At 37.4% G+C, this 16,123-nt stretch overlaps 1 protein-coding gene across 1 annotated transcript in view; it reads right to left on the bottom strand.

Moving 5' to 3' along the window:
* The window catches only part of GTPBP4 (GTP binding protein 4), a 31,998-nt gene extending 19,184 nt beyond the window's left edge, over window positions 1–12,814 (bottom strand). The window contains exons 1-4 of the mRNA XM_001365322.4: window positions 12,608–12,814; window positions 7,033–7,203; window positions 5,708–5,811; window positions 5,476–5,612 (exon numbers count right to left, since the gene is read on the bottom strand). Coding sequence (XP_001365359.1) covers window positions 5,476–5,612; window positions 5,708–5,811; window positions 7,033–7,203; window positions 12,608–12,655 — 460 coding nt within the window. The 5' untranslated portion in view covers window positions 12,656–12,814. The remainder of the gene's footprint in view (window positions 1–5,475; window positions 5,613–5,707; window positions 5,812–7,032; window positions 7,204–12,607) is intronic.
* Between the last annotated feature and the right edge of the window lie 3,309 nt (window positions 12,815–16,123).

The raw sequence follows: 16,123 nt of genomic DNA, 5'->3' as shown, positions 1-16,123 counted from the left end.
TTAAGAATAATTGGACTCCCAGAAAAGCCAGAAATAAACACCAAACTGGACATGGTGATACAAGATATAATCAAAGAAAATTGCCCAGAGATTCTAGAACAAGGGGGCAATACAGCCACTGACAGAGCTCACAGAACACCTTCTACTCTAAACCCCCAAAAGACAACTCCCAGGAATGTAATTGCCAAATTCCAAAGCTATCAAACAAAAGAAAAAATCCTACAGGAAGCCAGAAAAAGACAATTTAGATATAAAGGAATGCCAATCAGGGTCACACAAGACCTTGCAAGTTCTACTCTGAATAATCGTAAGACATGGAACATGATCTTCAGAAAGGCAAGAGAGCTGGGTCTCCAACCAAGAATCAGCTACCCAGCAAAACTGACTATATACTTCCAAGGGAAAGTATGGGCATTCAACAAAATAGAAGACTTCCAACTTTTTGCAAAGAAAAGACCAGAGCTCTGTGGAAAGTTTGATACCGAAAATCAAAGAGCAAGGAATACCTGAAAAGGTAAATATTAAGGAAAGGGGAAAATGTTATCTTCTTCTTTTACTCAAACTCTCTTCTATAAGGACTACATTTATATCAATCTATGTATACTAATATGTGGTGAAAATGTAATGTATAAATAGGGGGTAAAGAAAGACCAAATAGAATAATCATTCTCACACAAAGATTCACATGGGAAGGGGAGGGGAAGAAAACTCCTATAAGAAGGAGAGGAAGAGAGGGGGGGGGGGGTGTTACTTAAACCTCAATCTCAGGGAAATCAACTCTAAGAGGGAAAAACATCCAGATCCATTGGGATCTTGAATTCTATCTTACCCAACAAGGGTAGGGAGAAGGGAAAACCCAGGGGGGGAGGGGGGGAGGGAGAACAAAAAGGGAGGGAAAGAGAGGGGGGAGGGGGGAGGGAAGAAAAAGGGAGGGACTAAAAAGGGAAACATCAAGGGAGGGGACAAGGGGGACTGATTCAAAGTAAATCACTGGACTAAAAGGTAGAGCCGAAGAAGAAAAGGTTAGAATTAGGGAAGGCAATCAAAATGCCAGGGAGTCCACAAATGACAATCATAACTTTGAACGTGAATGGGATGAACTCACCCATAAAACGTAGACGAATAGCTGAATGGATTAGAATCCAAAACCCTACCATATGTTGTCTTCAAGAAACACACATGAGGCGGGTTGACACCCACAAGGTCAGAATTAAAGGATGGAGTAAGACCTTCTGGGCCTCAACTGATAGAAAGAAGGCAGGAGTGGTAATCATGATATCTGATAAAGCCAATGCAAAAATAGACCTGATCAAAAGGGATAGGGAAGGTAATTATATTTTGTTAAAAGGGACTATAGACAATGAGGAAATATCATTAATCAATATGTATGCACCAAATAATATAGCACCCAAATTTCTAATGGAGAAACTAGGAGAATTGAAGGAAGAAATAGACAATAAAACCATACTAGTGGGAGACTTAAACCAACCATTATCAAATTTAGATAAATCAAATCAAAAAATAAATAAGAAAGAGGTAAAAGAAGTGAATGAAATCTTAGAAAAATTAGAATTAATACACATATGGAGAAAAATAAATAGGGATAAAAAGGAATACACCTTCTTCTCAGCACCACATGGCACATTCACAAAAATTGACCATACATTAGGTCACAGAAACATAGCACACAAATGCAGAAAAGCAGAAATAATGAATGCAGCCTTCTCAGATCACAAGGCAATAAAAATAATGATTAGTAATGGTACATGGAAAACCAAATCTAAAACCAATTGGAAATTAAACAATATGATACTCCAAAACCGTTTAGTTAAAGAAGAAATCATAGAAACAATTAATAATTTCATCGAGGAAAATGACAATGGCGAAACATCCTTTCAAACCTTTTGGGATGCAGCCAAAGCGGTAATCAGAGGTAAATTCATATCCCTGAATGCTTATATTAACAAACAAGGGAGAGCAGAGATCAATCAATTGGAAATGCAAATGAAAAAACTGGAAAGCGATCAAATTAAAAACCCCCAGCAGAAAACCAAATTAGAAATCCTAAAAATTAAGGGAGAAATTAATAAAATCGAAAGTGATAGAACTATTGATTTAATAAATGAGACAAGAAGCTGGTACTTTGAAAAAACAAAATAGACAAGGTACTGGTCAATCTAATTAAAAAAAGGAAGGAAGAAAAGCAAATTCACAGCATTAAAGATGAAAAGGGGGACAGCACATCCGATGAAGAGGAAATTAAGGCAATCATTAGAAATTACTTTGCCCAATTATATGGCAATAAATACACCAATTTAGGAGAAATGGATGAATATATACAAAAATACAAACTGCCTAGACTAACAGAAGAGGAAATAGAATTCCTAAATAATCCCATATCAGAAATTGAAATCCAACAAGCCATCAAAGAACTTCCTAAGAAAAAATCCCCAGGGCCTGATGGATTCACCTGTGAATTCTATCAAACATTCAGAGAACAGTTAATCCCAATACTATACAAACTATTTGACATAATAAGCAAAGAGGGAGTTCTACCAAACTCCTTTTACGACACAAACATGGTACTGATTCCAAAACCAGGCAGGTCAAAAACAGAGAAAGAAAACTATAGGCCAATCTCCCTAATGAATATAGATGCAAAAATCTTAAATAGGATACTAGCAAAAAGACTCCAGCAAGTGATCAGAAGGATCATTCACCATGATCAAGTAGGATTCATACCAGGGATGCAGGGCTGGTTCAACATTAGGAAAACCATCCACATAATTGACCACATCAACAAGCAAACTAGCAAGAACCACATGATTATTTCAATAGATGCAGAAAAAGCCTCTGATAAAATACAACACCCATTCCTATTAAAAACACTAGAAAGCATAGGAATAGAAGGGTCATTCCTAAAAATAATAAACAGTATATATCTAAAACCAAGAGCTAATATCATCTGCAATGGGGATAAACTAGATGCATTCCCAATAAGATCAGGAGTGAAACAAGGATGCCCATTATCACCTCTACTATTTGACATTGTACTAGAAACACTAGCAGTAGCAATTAGAGAAGATAAAGGAATTGAAGGCATCAAAAGAGGCAAGGAGGAGACCAAGTTATCACTCTTTGCGGATGACATGATGGTCTACTTAAAGAATCCTAGAGATTCAACCAAAAAGCTAATTGAAATAATCAACAACTTTAGCAAAGTTGCAGGATACAAAATAAACCCACATAAATCATCAGCTTTTCTATATATCTCCAACACAGCTCAGCAGCAAGAACTAGAAAGAGAAATCCCATTCAAAATCATCTTAGACAAAATAAAATACCTAGGAATCTACCTCCCAAGACAAACACAGGAACTATATGAACACAACTACAAAACACTCGCCACACAACTAAAACTAGACTTGAACAAATGGAAAAACATTAACTGCTCATGGATAGGACGAGCCAATATAATAAAAATGACCATCCTACCCAAACTTATTTATCTATTTAGTGCCATACCCATTGAACTACCAAAATACTTCTTCACTGATTTAGAAAAAACCATAACAAAGTTCATTTGGAAGAACAAAAGATCAAGGATATCCAGGGAAATAATGAAAAAAAACACATATGATGGGGGCCTTGCAGTCCCTGACCTAAAACTATATTACAAAGCAGCAGTCATCAAAACAATTTGGTACTGGCTAAGAAACAGAAAGGAAGATCAGTGGAATAGACTGGGGGAAAGCGACCTCAGCAAGACAGTATACGATAAACCCAAAGATCCCAGCTTTTGGGACAAAAATCCACTATTTGATAAAAACTGCTGGGAAAATTGGAAGACAGTGTGGGAGAGACTAGGAATAGATCAACACCTCACACCCTACACCAAGATAAATTCAAAATGGGTGAGTGACTTAAACATAAAGAAGGAAACCATAAGTAAATTGGGTAAACACAGAATAGTATACATGTCAGACCTTTGGGAGGGGAAAGGCTTTAAAACCAAGCAAGATATAGAAAGAATCACAAAATGTAAAATAAATAATTTTGACTACATAAAACTAAAAAGCTTTTGTACAAACAAAACCAACATAACTAAAATCAGAAGGGAAACAACAAATTGGGGAAAAATCTTCATAGAAACCTCTGACAAAGGTTTAATTACTCATATTTATAATGAGCTAAATCAATTGTACAAAAAATCAAGCCATTCTCCAATTGATAAATGGGCAAGGGAAATGGATAGGCAGTTCTCAGATAAAGAAATCAAAACTATTAACAAGCACATGAAGAAGTGTTCTACATCTCTTATAATCAGAGAGATGCAAATCAAAACAACTCTGAGGTATCACATGTTCTACATCTCTTATAATCAGAGAGATGCAAATCAAAACAACTCTGAGGTATCACCTCACACCTAGCAGATTGGCTAACATGACAGCTATGGAAAGTAATGAATGCTGGAGGGGATGTGGCAAAGTAGGGACATTAATTCATTGCTGGTGGAGCTGTGAACTGATCCAACCATTCTGGAGGGCAATTTGGAACTATGCCCAAAGGGCGACAAAAGAATATCTACCCTTTGACCCAGCCATAGCACTGCTGGGTCTGTACCCCAAAGAGATAATGGACACAAAGACTTGTACAAAAATATTCATAGCTGCGCTCTTTGTGGTGGCCCAAAACTGGAAAACGAGGGGATGCCCATCAATTGGGGAATGGCTGAACAAACTGTAGTATATGTTGGTGATGGAATACTATTGTGCTAAAAGGAATAATAAAGTGGAGAAGTTCCATGGAGACTGGAACAACCTCCAGGAAGTGATGCAGAGCGAGAGGAGCAGAACCAGGAGAACATTGTACACAGAGACTAATACACTGTGGTATAATCGAACGTAATGGACTTCTCCATTAGTGGTGGTGTAATGTCCCTGAACAACTTGCAGGGATCCAGGAGAAAAAAACACCATTCATAAGCAAAGGATAAACTATGGGAGTGGAAACACCAAGAAAAAGCAACTGCCTGAATACAGAGGTTGAGGGGACATGACAGAGGATAGACTTTAAATGAACACTCTAATGCAAATACTATCAACAAAGCAATGGGTTCAAATCAAGAAAACATCTAATGCCCAGTGGACTTGCGCGTCGGCTATGGGGGGTGGGGGGGGAGGAAAAGAAAATGATCCATGTCTTTAACGAATAATGCTTGGAAATGATCAAATAAAATATATTAAAAAAAAAAGAATAAAAAAAATGAAAATAAAAGATCATAGGCAACCAGGAAAAGAGCTTCTGAATTTAGGTAGGCTGGTCTTCAGATAATTAAAGGCTTATCAGTGCTTGTAGCTCACTGACAACCCCATGTAGGACTTTATTAAAGACAGTTCAAATTCAAGAAATTTAATTTAAACTTGGAAATTGAAAGTTTAAATAAAAATTGGTTTACCTATGTCTAACACATACCTTGTTCCAGATATTCCAGACTCTGTTTCTGTCTCTTGATAATTGTACACATACGCCCCAGGGCAGCACGTTTGAGCTGCTTGCAGCGGTATAAAGAATCCCCATATTTCATAAGCCGCACATAATCTTTGGCAACACTTAACAAAAGAAAAAGTTATTGTGAGATTTGTTCACTTTTGACAAAAATTTGCAGGAAACATTAAATACTAAAGAAATAAATGAAATGCCTTACTTGTCCACTAGATTTTTGGCAATATTAATTTGTCCCAAGGCCAACTTGTAATGGTCCTTGTCATAAAGAACATTCATCAAATCAGCATAAAATGGGTGGATATCCTATAACAACAACAAAAAATTAAATGCCATTTAAAAAATATTTTATCACCACTCTTTCCCCCTAACTAACCTAATAACTCCCTCTGTCAATTTAAAACTCCTCGTCTCTCCTCCTCATCCCTTATGTATCCCATTACTCTTATCATCCTTCACTCCAATCAAGGCAATCTGTATAAGATCCTAAATTAATCACTATAGAATCCTGGAAGACTGTACTGAGGTTGTTAAATTTTCAACCAAGTCTTAAAAAAGAAAAAGTTCATAGATAAAGGATAATCATGAAGTATGTACAGAAGCATGATGGCCAGAACTAGAGCATCTTTCACGATTATGGGTTCTCTCATCACCTGGTTACTCTCTTCTCCTTCTCCCCTCTCAATTCCAGTTCATGTATCTTAGCTTACAACTATCCACAACAGGATCTTTTTATTACATTTATTATTTTGTTATTATTTTATTATTTATTACATCCTCTCTTCCTACCATCATAATCATTCATATTCAAATATTTCCCCCATTTTAGAGATGAGGATATTTTGGTACAAAGAGATTAAGGGACTAGCCCAGGACGGCAGATTTAATAAGTGTCAATGGCACAGAACGCCTATCTCCTTACTTCCAAGTCCAAGGCTTTCTTTAATATATCATCCTATAGCCTTGTTTCCAATCAAGGCCAAAAAAGGATTTGTAAGCTAATATTTTTACTGGTCACATCCTTCAATGCCACCAGAAGATATTTAAACAAACAAAAGACAATTGTTTGATGTACTAAATCACCCTTGCAATATGACTGTCATAGTCATACCAATAGAATGCCTGATCATTAATGGTGAACCAATCCAGCTGTGTCTGAATCTACTTCATTGTCCATTCCAGCAAACATTTTGACTTTGGTTCATCAATTCACTTAACCTCTACCTCAATTATAAGAGAACAGTATCACATCTCAGAGTTACCCTGAGAATCAGATAAAAACATAAATTACTTTGCAAATTTTAAATGTATATTAATGTCAGCCATTAATAACACAGGCCAGTTAAACACATTTTTTAGAACTTTTAAGTCTATGGTACTTTTCCAAGTTGCTTCTTAACCATGTAATTAGCAAATTTTATTCTGCATTTCTTTCAGACTTTATAAATAAAACTATGTTCTGAAAAGTGAATATACTTTACTGTTAACCAAAAAACATAAAAGAAACTAAATCATAGAATTACTTACATCCAATTTGGGGAAGTCAGTTAAAATCTGAGTGAGTCTATCATGGTAATTCTGCTGAGTGTATTTTACTTTCCTCATGTAAAAATGTCTAATCCGGTGGATTTGATAATGTTTATGAATGACTGTTGGAGTCTTTCTCTGTGTCTTCGATAATGTCAGGTCTATGAAGTCCTGTAATCAAAGAATTTATAGGACAAATTCAGGAGAAAAATTCTTTATGTTATACATTTAGCTACTCCCCCTCCCCCCCAATTCTTACCTTCTGTCTTAGAATAAATGCTGTGTATTGGTTCTAAGCCAGAAGTGGGGTAAAGGCTAGGCAGTGAGGGTTAAATGACTTGCCCAGGGTCACACAGCAAGGAAGTGTCTGAAGCAACCTAGTTGCCTCCAGGGGGAAGGTAGGTGACTCAGTAGATGGAGAGCCAGACCCAGAGAATGGAAATTCTGGTTTCACATCCGACCTCAGACATTTCTAGCTGTGTGACCCTGGGCAAGTCACTTAACCCCAATTGCCTTGCTGTTATGACTGACTCTTCTCCCTTGGAACCAACACACAATATTGATTCTAAGATAAAAAGGTAAAGGTTTAAAAAAGAAAAGAAAAATACTTAAAAGGTAAATAGCTCAACATCACTTTTAAAAACTAAAAAATATTCATTTAAATATTTATAAAACACATTACATTACTGATTTATCTACAAGCCTTATAAAATTTGTTATGAATATTCTAGATCTAGAAAAAGAAAGTTGAAACAATACAGTATTTTAATTTCTCCTTTGACATATCATTTTTTGACAGTAGAATACAATGCAATATTTTCAAAAATATGGACTAGGATGCATCCTTTATGCCTATCTATGGCTTTTATTCTTAAGGATATGCTTTGTGATATAATTTTAATTACACCTTCTCAGCACATGACTCAGTGCAAGACCAAGACTTGAATTCAAAAGCAGGTTGTGTTTTTCTGGTTATATTAATTTACTCATTTGCCTGAATTTCCTTTTTTGTAAGATGAGAACGGCTTAGATGAGTCAGCCTCGCAGTCTCATTCAGCTTTGGGTCTAATGATGTTATGTTCAAGTCCAATATGGACAAATGTATAACAAAAAAATAAAACAAAACCACAAAGCAAGTTTTACCTGATTTAGTAAAAGTATTAAATTCAGAATAAGTTTCTCTCCTAGTTAGGCCACACTTTAAAAAGATCATTGAAGGAAAAAACCATGGCAAAGGTATCTCCCATGACATAAAAGAATTAGGGATATTTATTCTCTGATTACCGATTACGGCTTTGATTTCTTCATCTGAAAACTGCTTATTCACATTCTTTGACTATTTGTCAACTGGGGAATGACTTGTATTCTTAAGAAATTTGATGTAGTTCTTTATATGTTTGAGAAATGAGACCTTTATCAGAGAAATATCATAAAAATATTTTCCTAGTTTGTTGTTTCCCTTCTAATCTTGGTCGCATTGGTTGTTTGTATAAAACCTTTTTAATATATATTATTAATTATAACAGTAAATAATAAATTATTAATATATTAATATTGTATATTATAATCAAAACTATTCATTTTACATCTTGTAATATTCTCTATCTTCTTTGGGCATAAATTCTTCCCTGTTCCACAGATCTTACAGGTAAACTACCCTCTGATCCCCTAATTTACTTATATCATCCTTTATATATCTAAATCACATGTCCATTTTGATTTTATCTTGGAATAGGGTGTGAGATATTGATCTAAATCTAATTTTTTCCATACTGTTTTCCAATTTTCCCAGCAATTTTTGTCAAATAGTGATATCTTGTCCCAAAAGCTGGGATCTTTGGGTTTATTGAATACTATCTTGCTGAGGTAATTCATCCCTAGCCTATCTCATTGATCCACCCTTCTGTCTCTTAGCCAGTATCAGATTGTTTTGACCACCACTACCTTATAGTACAGTTTAAGATCTGGTACTGCTAGGCCACCATCCTTCACATTTTTTTTCATTAGTTCCCTTGATATTCTTGACCTTTTGTTTTTCCAGATGAATTTCGTTATTTTTTCTAGTTCTATAAAATATTTTGATAGTTTAATAGGTATGGTACTGAATAAGTAAATGAAATTTAGGTAGGATTGTCATTTTTATTATATTAGCTCAGCCTACTCCAATTGTTTGGATCTAACTTTATTTGTGTGAAGTGTAATTGTGTTCATTTAATTCCTGTGATTGTCCTAGCAAATACCTTCCCAGGTATTTTATACTGTTTAGAGTAATTTTTAATGGAATTTCTCTTTCTAACTCTTGCTGCTGGTCTTTGTTGGAAATAGAGAAATACTGATGATTTATGTGAGTTTATTTTGTATCCTGCAACCTTATTAAAGTTATTAATTATTTCAATTAGTATTTTAATTCATTTTATACTGTTATAACATCCTACTTAAGCTCCTTCAATTTCTTTTTCTTCTCTTTTTGCTAAGGAATGTTTATTCTGGAGAAAATTTTCATCTCACACTCAAATGGAAAGGAGGAAAAGAACAGCTGTAGTTTAGAATGTGGAAGAGAGGTTCTACTTAACAGAAAATATTTGGAAGTCACTTGTTTCATGTTTCATATGAATAAAATTTGTATCATTAAAACACTCATTTTTGTGTGACATACATTGAAAAATAGTGACAACTCTCTCCTAATTATGGACAGTAAAAAAAAAATCATAGATTTACAAGGTAAACATTATTTGTGCATCAAACCCCACCCCCAAATTTTAAAGGGGTTTCAGGGTGTCTTTATTAACAATAATTATACTTTTAGGAAATTGTTTTTAGTTTCCTATAGTTAAAAAGCCCCCAAAGATGGAGAATGGCTACAATTATTACTAAATAACAACTTCTATTTCAAAATCATTAAAAAGCTTCTAACTACTTATTAAAAATTCATTCAAAAGTGTTACATCTATCACAAAGAACTTGTACTACAATGTAGATATAAAAAAACTATGTTTCTTATTCCAATCACTTAAGCTAATGAGATAATGGTGCTTGAGCAGTAAATATACAATGTATCATATTCATTTAGATAGGAGGATTGAGAGGAAAGCACAAGGGCCAAAATCTGACCTAAATTCTAAATGTTATTAAACAGGTATGGCTCTAAAATGAGAAAAATGCCAATCCTACAAGAATCAAATGTGCATGTCCCTTGACAAGCACAAGAGCTTCAAAAACAAAGTCAACAATTTAGAGACAGGAGATGTTAGAAGCTACCTAATTCCAACCTATACTCCACTACTATTGACAGATGAAGATACTGCGGCCCAGAGTGGTGGGTGACATGGCCATTGTTTGAAACTAGGTACTGAAACCAATCTCAGTGCTTTTTCCACTGCCCCATATCACAAGTGTCTGGAACAGATATGTGCTTTATGTAGAGTAGATAGACACTCCATAGAATTCTTCACATGAGGAACTTATAAATCAGGAAACCTGACAGATGCTGGAGATACAAAATGAAAATAGCCTAGGGAGGATACATTACTTATACACATTCAATGCCCAGAAAAGAGGTTGCAAATCAATTATTTTTTTTTTAAATGTATATAACAGGCTGATTGAATCTTCTCTCACATTTAGCATATACACAGTTGGGGGGGGGAGACAGAAATCTCTCCAATTGGCTCCCCCCCCCCCCCCTTTAAACTCTTTCCTTCCTTCTATCGGTAAGGGCTAGGCAATTGGGGGTTAAGTGACTTGGCCAGGGTCGCACAGCTGGGAAGTGTCTCAGGCCATATTTGAACCCAGGATCTCCCATCTCTAGGTCTGGCTCTCAATCCACTGGGCCACCTAGCTGCCCCCTTCAATTGGCTCTTAAAAATTATTCTGTGCATAATGCATATATAACCAAGATCAAATTGCTTACCATATCCAGGAAGGGGCTGGGAAGGGAAGGAGACAGACAATTTGGATCTTATGACTTCAGAAAACATATAGGGAAAATGATTATTACATGTAATTAGGGAAAAAAATCTCACTCTGAACAAAAAAGAATTACTCTGAAGAAAGATTTTGACACTACACTGATGGGGTTTCTGCTATTTTGTGTCTTGTCTATAAATGTAGACATTGAGCTCCAGAAAGCAGGGATTTTTTTTTTTTTGCATTTTTGTCACTTTACGCTTAATGCCTAACATACAATGAATGTGGAATAAATGCTTGCAGACAGAAAATCATCTCTAAAATTTACTCAACAAGTAAACTGATGGAAACGACCAGACCCTGGACTGGCTGATCTCCAAGTGCAAACTATTGAACATTATCTTCTCCTTAATTTCCTATAAAACACAAAAGAACAGCTTTTCTATAGGGTGGTGTAAGGAAAGAGCTGCACCTGGATGAAGAAGGCTGGGTATGAATCCCAGTTATGCCACCTCTGTGAGCTTGGGCAGCTCACTTAAGCTCTACTGGACTCAGTTTCCTCCTCTCTATAATGAAGGAGAGGATTTGGATCAAAAGTTATTTCTTATCCCTCTATACTGTCATAAACCTCTCTGGCAGTCTGATGAAACCCATGTACCCTTTCCCTGAATTCATATCCCTCCATTCATAATTGGCACATGATAACTTTCAGTTAGTGATTAATGAAAATAAAAACTTGTTCTTCCCACCCAACGTCAGAGATCCCCTGAAGTCTATCCATAGACCTCATGTTAAAAATAACTCCTCGTCCTACACAATCAGAAACGTTCCTGCTGGTTCTAAAATTAAAATCCTAGAAATACAGCATTCACAACAACATTAGGCAAAATCTGTAAGGCCTACAACGCAAAAGTTTTGGAAGAATCACATTGCTTACCAGGAGCAATTACAATATTAGGATACCAGTTATAATAGCTGGCATTTCCAGAATGCTTTAAGATTTGGCAATCACTTTACAAATACTGCCCAAGTTTTTTTTTTTTTAAATATCCTCACAACAACCCTGGACAAGAGATACTATTATTATCCCCATTTTACAGGAGAGAAAATTGAGTTTAAGTGACTTGTCCAGGGTCAGGTGGTCAAATGAGGGCCTAAGTCACCCGCAAATCCAGCGCTTAATCCACGGCGACAAATTTACCGCTCATCAAAAAAAAAAAAAAACCCAAAATCAGTTAAAAACTGTGAGGAGGCGCTCAGCTGGCACGGTATCAAAACCTCCCAGTTCCCCCTCAAGACTGCAGCAGTGGGGCCAGCCGAGCAAAAGGGCATGCAGAGAACAGCGAGCCGCGCCTGACAAACGAGAATGAAGCCTTTCACGATTCGGCTCAGCCCGACGTAACTCCGCTTAAGCTCTGTCTGGCCCGGTCCGGGGGTAGGTTACGGCACTAGGCCACAGACGCCAGCCTCCTCTAGTCTCTCTCCTCCCCTCCGAGCCAAAGTTGGGAGCCGGGCCGCTGCGCACGTGTCATCCACCCGGAGCTGGCCACAGGCACGCGTGTGTCTGCGGCTCCTTCCCAATGGGATGCAGGGAGAGCGCTAAAGGACAAGCACTGAAGAGGACTTGAAGCAACTGGGCAAGGGTGAAGGAGAAGCAACTGGAAGTTACCTTGGCTGTCGGGACCACCATAATCTTCTTGAAGTTGTACAGCGCCATGTTGGCAGCCGGCTCGCAACTCAAGGAGCCGGAAACAGATCTCACAGGAACTTAACAGCGAAAAGAGCCGGAAAAAGGCGGGACTTCCGCTGACGTAAGGACGTGTCGGGAAATTGAGTTGAGCAGGAGACCTTTCTAGTGAAGGGCTGTTCCGAGTAAGACCCTCTTCCCTCAAGCTCCTTTGTTTCCCGGCTCCTCGGCGCCACCTCGTGCCCAGGGACTGTCCCGGCACGACCCTAAAAGCGCAGAAAGACCGAGGCAGTAATGAAAATACCCTTCCATTCGCAGAACTCGTCCCACTGAGGGCACAGAAATGAAGGTTCGGCCTTGGCTAGTGAAGACGGCCCCAAAGAGCCCCTCCTCCCTGCCCCAGAAGTGCCCCACTCCCCGGCGACCTACCCGAACCTGGAGCGAGCAAACGTGATCCCGCAGGCCTGGCTAACTCGAATTCAGATTAAACAAGCATTTACTGGGGACTCTGGTATGCGAGACTCCAAGAAAACCCTTTTGGGAGTGGAAGGAAAAGATATTCCAAGAAGATTACATCCAATTCTGGGGTAGACGGGACATCGCAATACAATGCTTTAAAATTAAAAAAAAAAAAAGTCATTTCAATCCTGTAGGAAGCTCTTCTGGAGAGAAACTTCCTAGATGGACACCATTATGGCTCAAGAATTTTAATGAGCTGTCCCCAGAGTTCTGGGAAATGAAATACTTTGCTTGATGTCCCTTGTTTAGCATTTGACTCTTCCCGACCCCATGGACCATAAGAAGTCAGGCCCTTTTATCTTCCATTCTCTCCCTAAGTCTCTCTGAGCTCATGGTTGCTTCCATGGTACTGTCTTTTTATTTTGCCTTCAATCTCTCCCAACATCAGGTTCTGTTCCAATGAGTCCTATCTTCTCATTATATGGCCAAAGTTTTTCAGCTTCAGCATTTGACCTTCCAGTGATTCATTTCTCCAAGTACTAATTGTACTTAGACTGGTTGTCTTGCTCTCTAAGAGACTCAAGTATCTTCATCACAATTGAAATACTTCTGTCAGTTTAGCTTGCCTTACAGTCCAATTCTTTGCTACTGGAAAAACCATAGTTTTCACTATACAGACAGTTGCACAAATGTAGTCAGTGCTAGGACAGTAAATTCTGGTTTTCTTGACTCAGGGTAGCCTGCTATATATTAGACCATTGCTGCCTCTCACATATGAAATACCCAGATAACTATAATTCAAGATAGGAACAGAGTCAAAAGAGATCCAAATTTGTTCTAGAATTTAGGGAAATTTGGGAGGGGAAAAAGTTCAATCCAGGAAGCAAATCAGAAAGGGCTCTGAGCTAAGGCTTGAAGTGCATAACTTTGGGAGAGGGACAAAAGATATATTTATGATTTTTTTAAATATATGAACTTGGGAAGAGAACATTAAGTTGCAAAAGTCAAGGAAAGCAAAACAGGAGTTTTTAAGCCTTAGAAAAAGATAAGGAGAAAGATAAATGAGACTTTTAATAGGTATTCAATACAGAATTAAACCAAGTAAATTCTATGTATAAAGGACAAACAGGTCCAAAAGTGTAGAATGATATTGGGGGAGGGAAGAAGTGGGGGGAGGAAGGGACTAGTCCAGTTTGGCTTGAATGGGTTCTTCAGGCCCTTGCAGCCCCAGATATATGATTCTAAGAAACTGAAGTGGAGAAAGATGTAATGATAGGTCATATTAATCCTCAGAGAAGACAATGGAATCAGGTGAAAAGCAATTCACTGAGTTTGAAGCAAATGAGTGGATGGAAAAAAAGACATGGAGATTTTGAGATATGGAAGAAGGAAGACAATAGAGCACATGATCTGTTTCTCGGTAGAATAGGAGACAAAGTCATGGGGAACAGAAAGGTAAGAATGGGACTTCTGAGATAAAGGTTTGGAACAACCACAACTGAAAGTGTGAACAGTTAAAATTAAATAAGAATGTAAATAAATTAAAATTAAATAAGAACCATGGGGGTTTGGGGAATGGAATATGTTAGGAAGGGAGATAGCAATTGAAGAGATCAAGAAAGTCTCCATGGAAAATGTGGTACTTGAGCTGTATCTTGAAGGGAAAGGATGCTATGAGGTGAAAGACAATTGCATTCTAGGCAAAAGCAATAGTCAGTGAGGGGCAGCTAAGTGGCTCAGTAGCTAGAATGCCAGGTGTAGAGACAGAAGGTCCTGGATTCAAATCTGACCTCAGATACCTCCTAGCTATGTGACCCTGGAAAAATCTCTTAACCTCCCTTGCCTAGTCCTTACCTCTCTCTTCTGCCTTGGAACCAATACACAGTATTGATTCTAAGATAGAAGGTAAGGATTTTAAAAAATAGTCAATGCAAGTGCTAGACTGTAGAGGGCAGGAAAGAAAATGTAATAAGGTTGGAAAGATAGGCTTGGGTCAAGTTGTAAAGGTTATTAAAAGGTATTGATATGCATGATGCAAAGATGTAGAGAAAACAGTTAGAACTTTTTAAGAAGCTTAGAGTCTAGTGGAAAATAAAATGTGTATCTGCTAAATAAAAATCTAGACTCCTAGATGGTAAATGACCTATGAGTAGTTCAGATAAATACTATGAGAGGTAGATAGAGGGAAAATCTGGTTCTTAGAGAGTTAAGACTTCTCTTGGCCCTGACACTTATTAGTTCTGGTGCCTATAAGTCATTTCACCTCTCTATGATACAAGGTAATTCTTTTATATCTTTCCTATTAGCTCTCATATTCACCACAGTGGTTCTTCCAAACCTTTTCATCCCTTTTATAACCTCCCCTGGATCCCTTTCCTTTATCCTATCAGCTGAGATGTCCATTTTACTGAAAAGACTTTATTGTCCAAATTTTATTGGCCATTTTGCTATAAGCTCTATAATAAATTTCTTTAATAATACCAAGTTCCTTCTTAGATAGAAACTATTGATTTACCATATGTGACAGTGTAATACATATCTTAAAGAATTTGGAACCTGAATTATTAGCCAACTCTTAAGTGAATAGCTACTATCACTTGAAAAGACACCTAACAAATTATTTTAGGGAACTGAAAATGGGTCATTTGAGAATAAGACCACTTTCCAGGCCACTTGCCTTTAAATTGTGCAGCCAGAAAAGTATGCCTGTGAATGTATGAGTCATGACTCATCTCTGGTCACTTAACTATAACCTTAGCAATGAGGCACTAAGCACTAGACACCAACTGCATGTTGATGAGAGTCGACATTCTTCTCCATTCTACTCATGCTTGTGCCATTCCTGTGTGAGGCTTTTCCAGTAGCAGGTGTTTACAGTGTACATCTCAAATCTGCAGGAAGTAATCTCCCTTCTGGACCTACTATTGGCACTGTCTATCTCTTGGGAAATCTAGGTTCTTGAATACCCTTTCCAAGAAGAACAGCTGGAAACGATCCATGCAGCTGAAGTTAGATTGCTAGTTTATAGCCTATCTTGGA

The sequence above is a fragment of the Monodelphis domestica genome, chromosome 5 (genome assembly GCF_027887165.1).
Source record: "Monodelphis domestica isolate mMonDom1 chromosome 5, mMonDom1.pri, whole genome shotgun sequence".
Classification (NCBI taxonomy): Eukaryota; Metazoa; Chordata; class Mammalia; order Didelphimorphia; family Didelphidae; genus Monodelphis; species Monodelphis domestica.
This window is presented reverse-complemented; position numbering and strand designations above follow the sequence as displayed.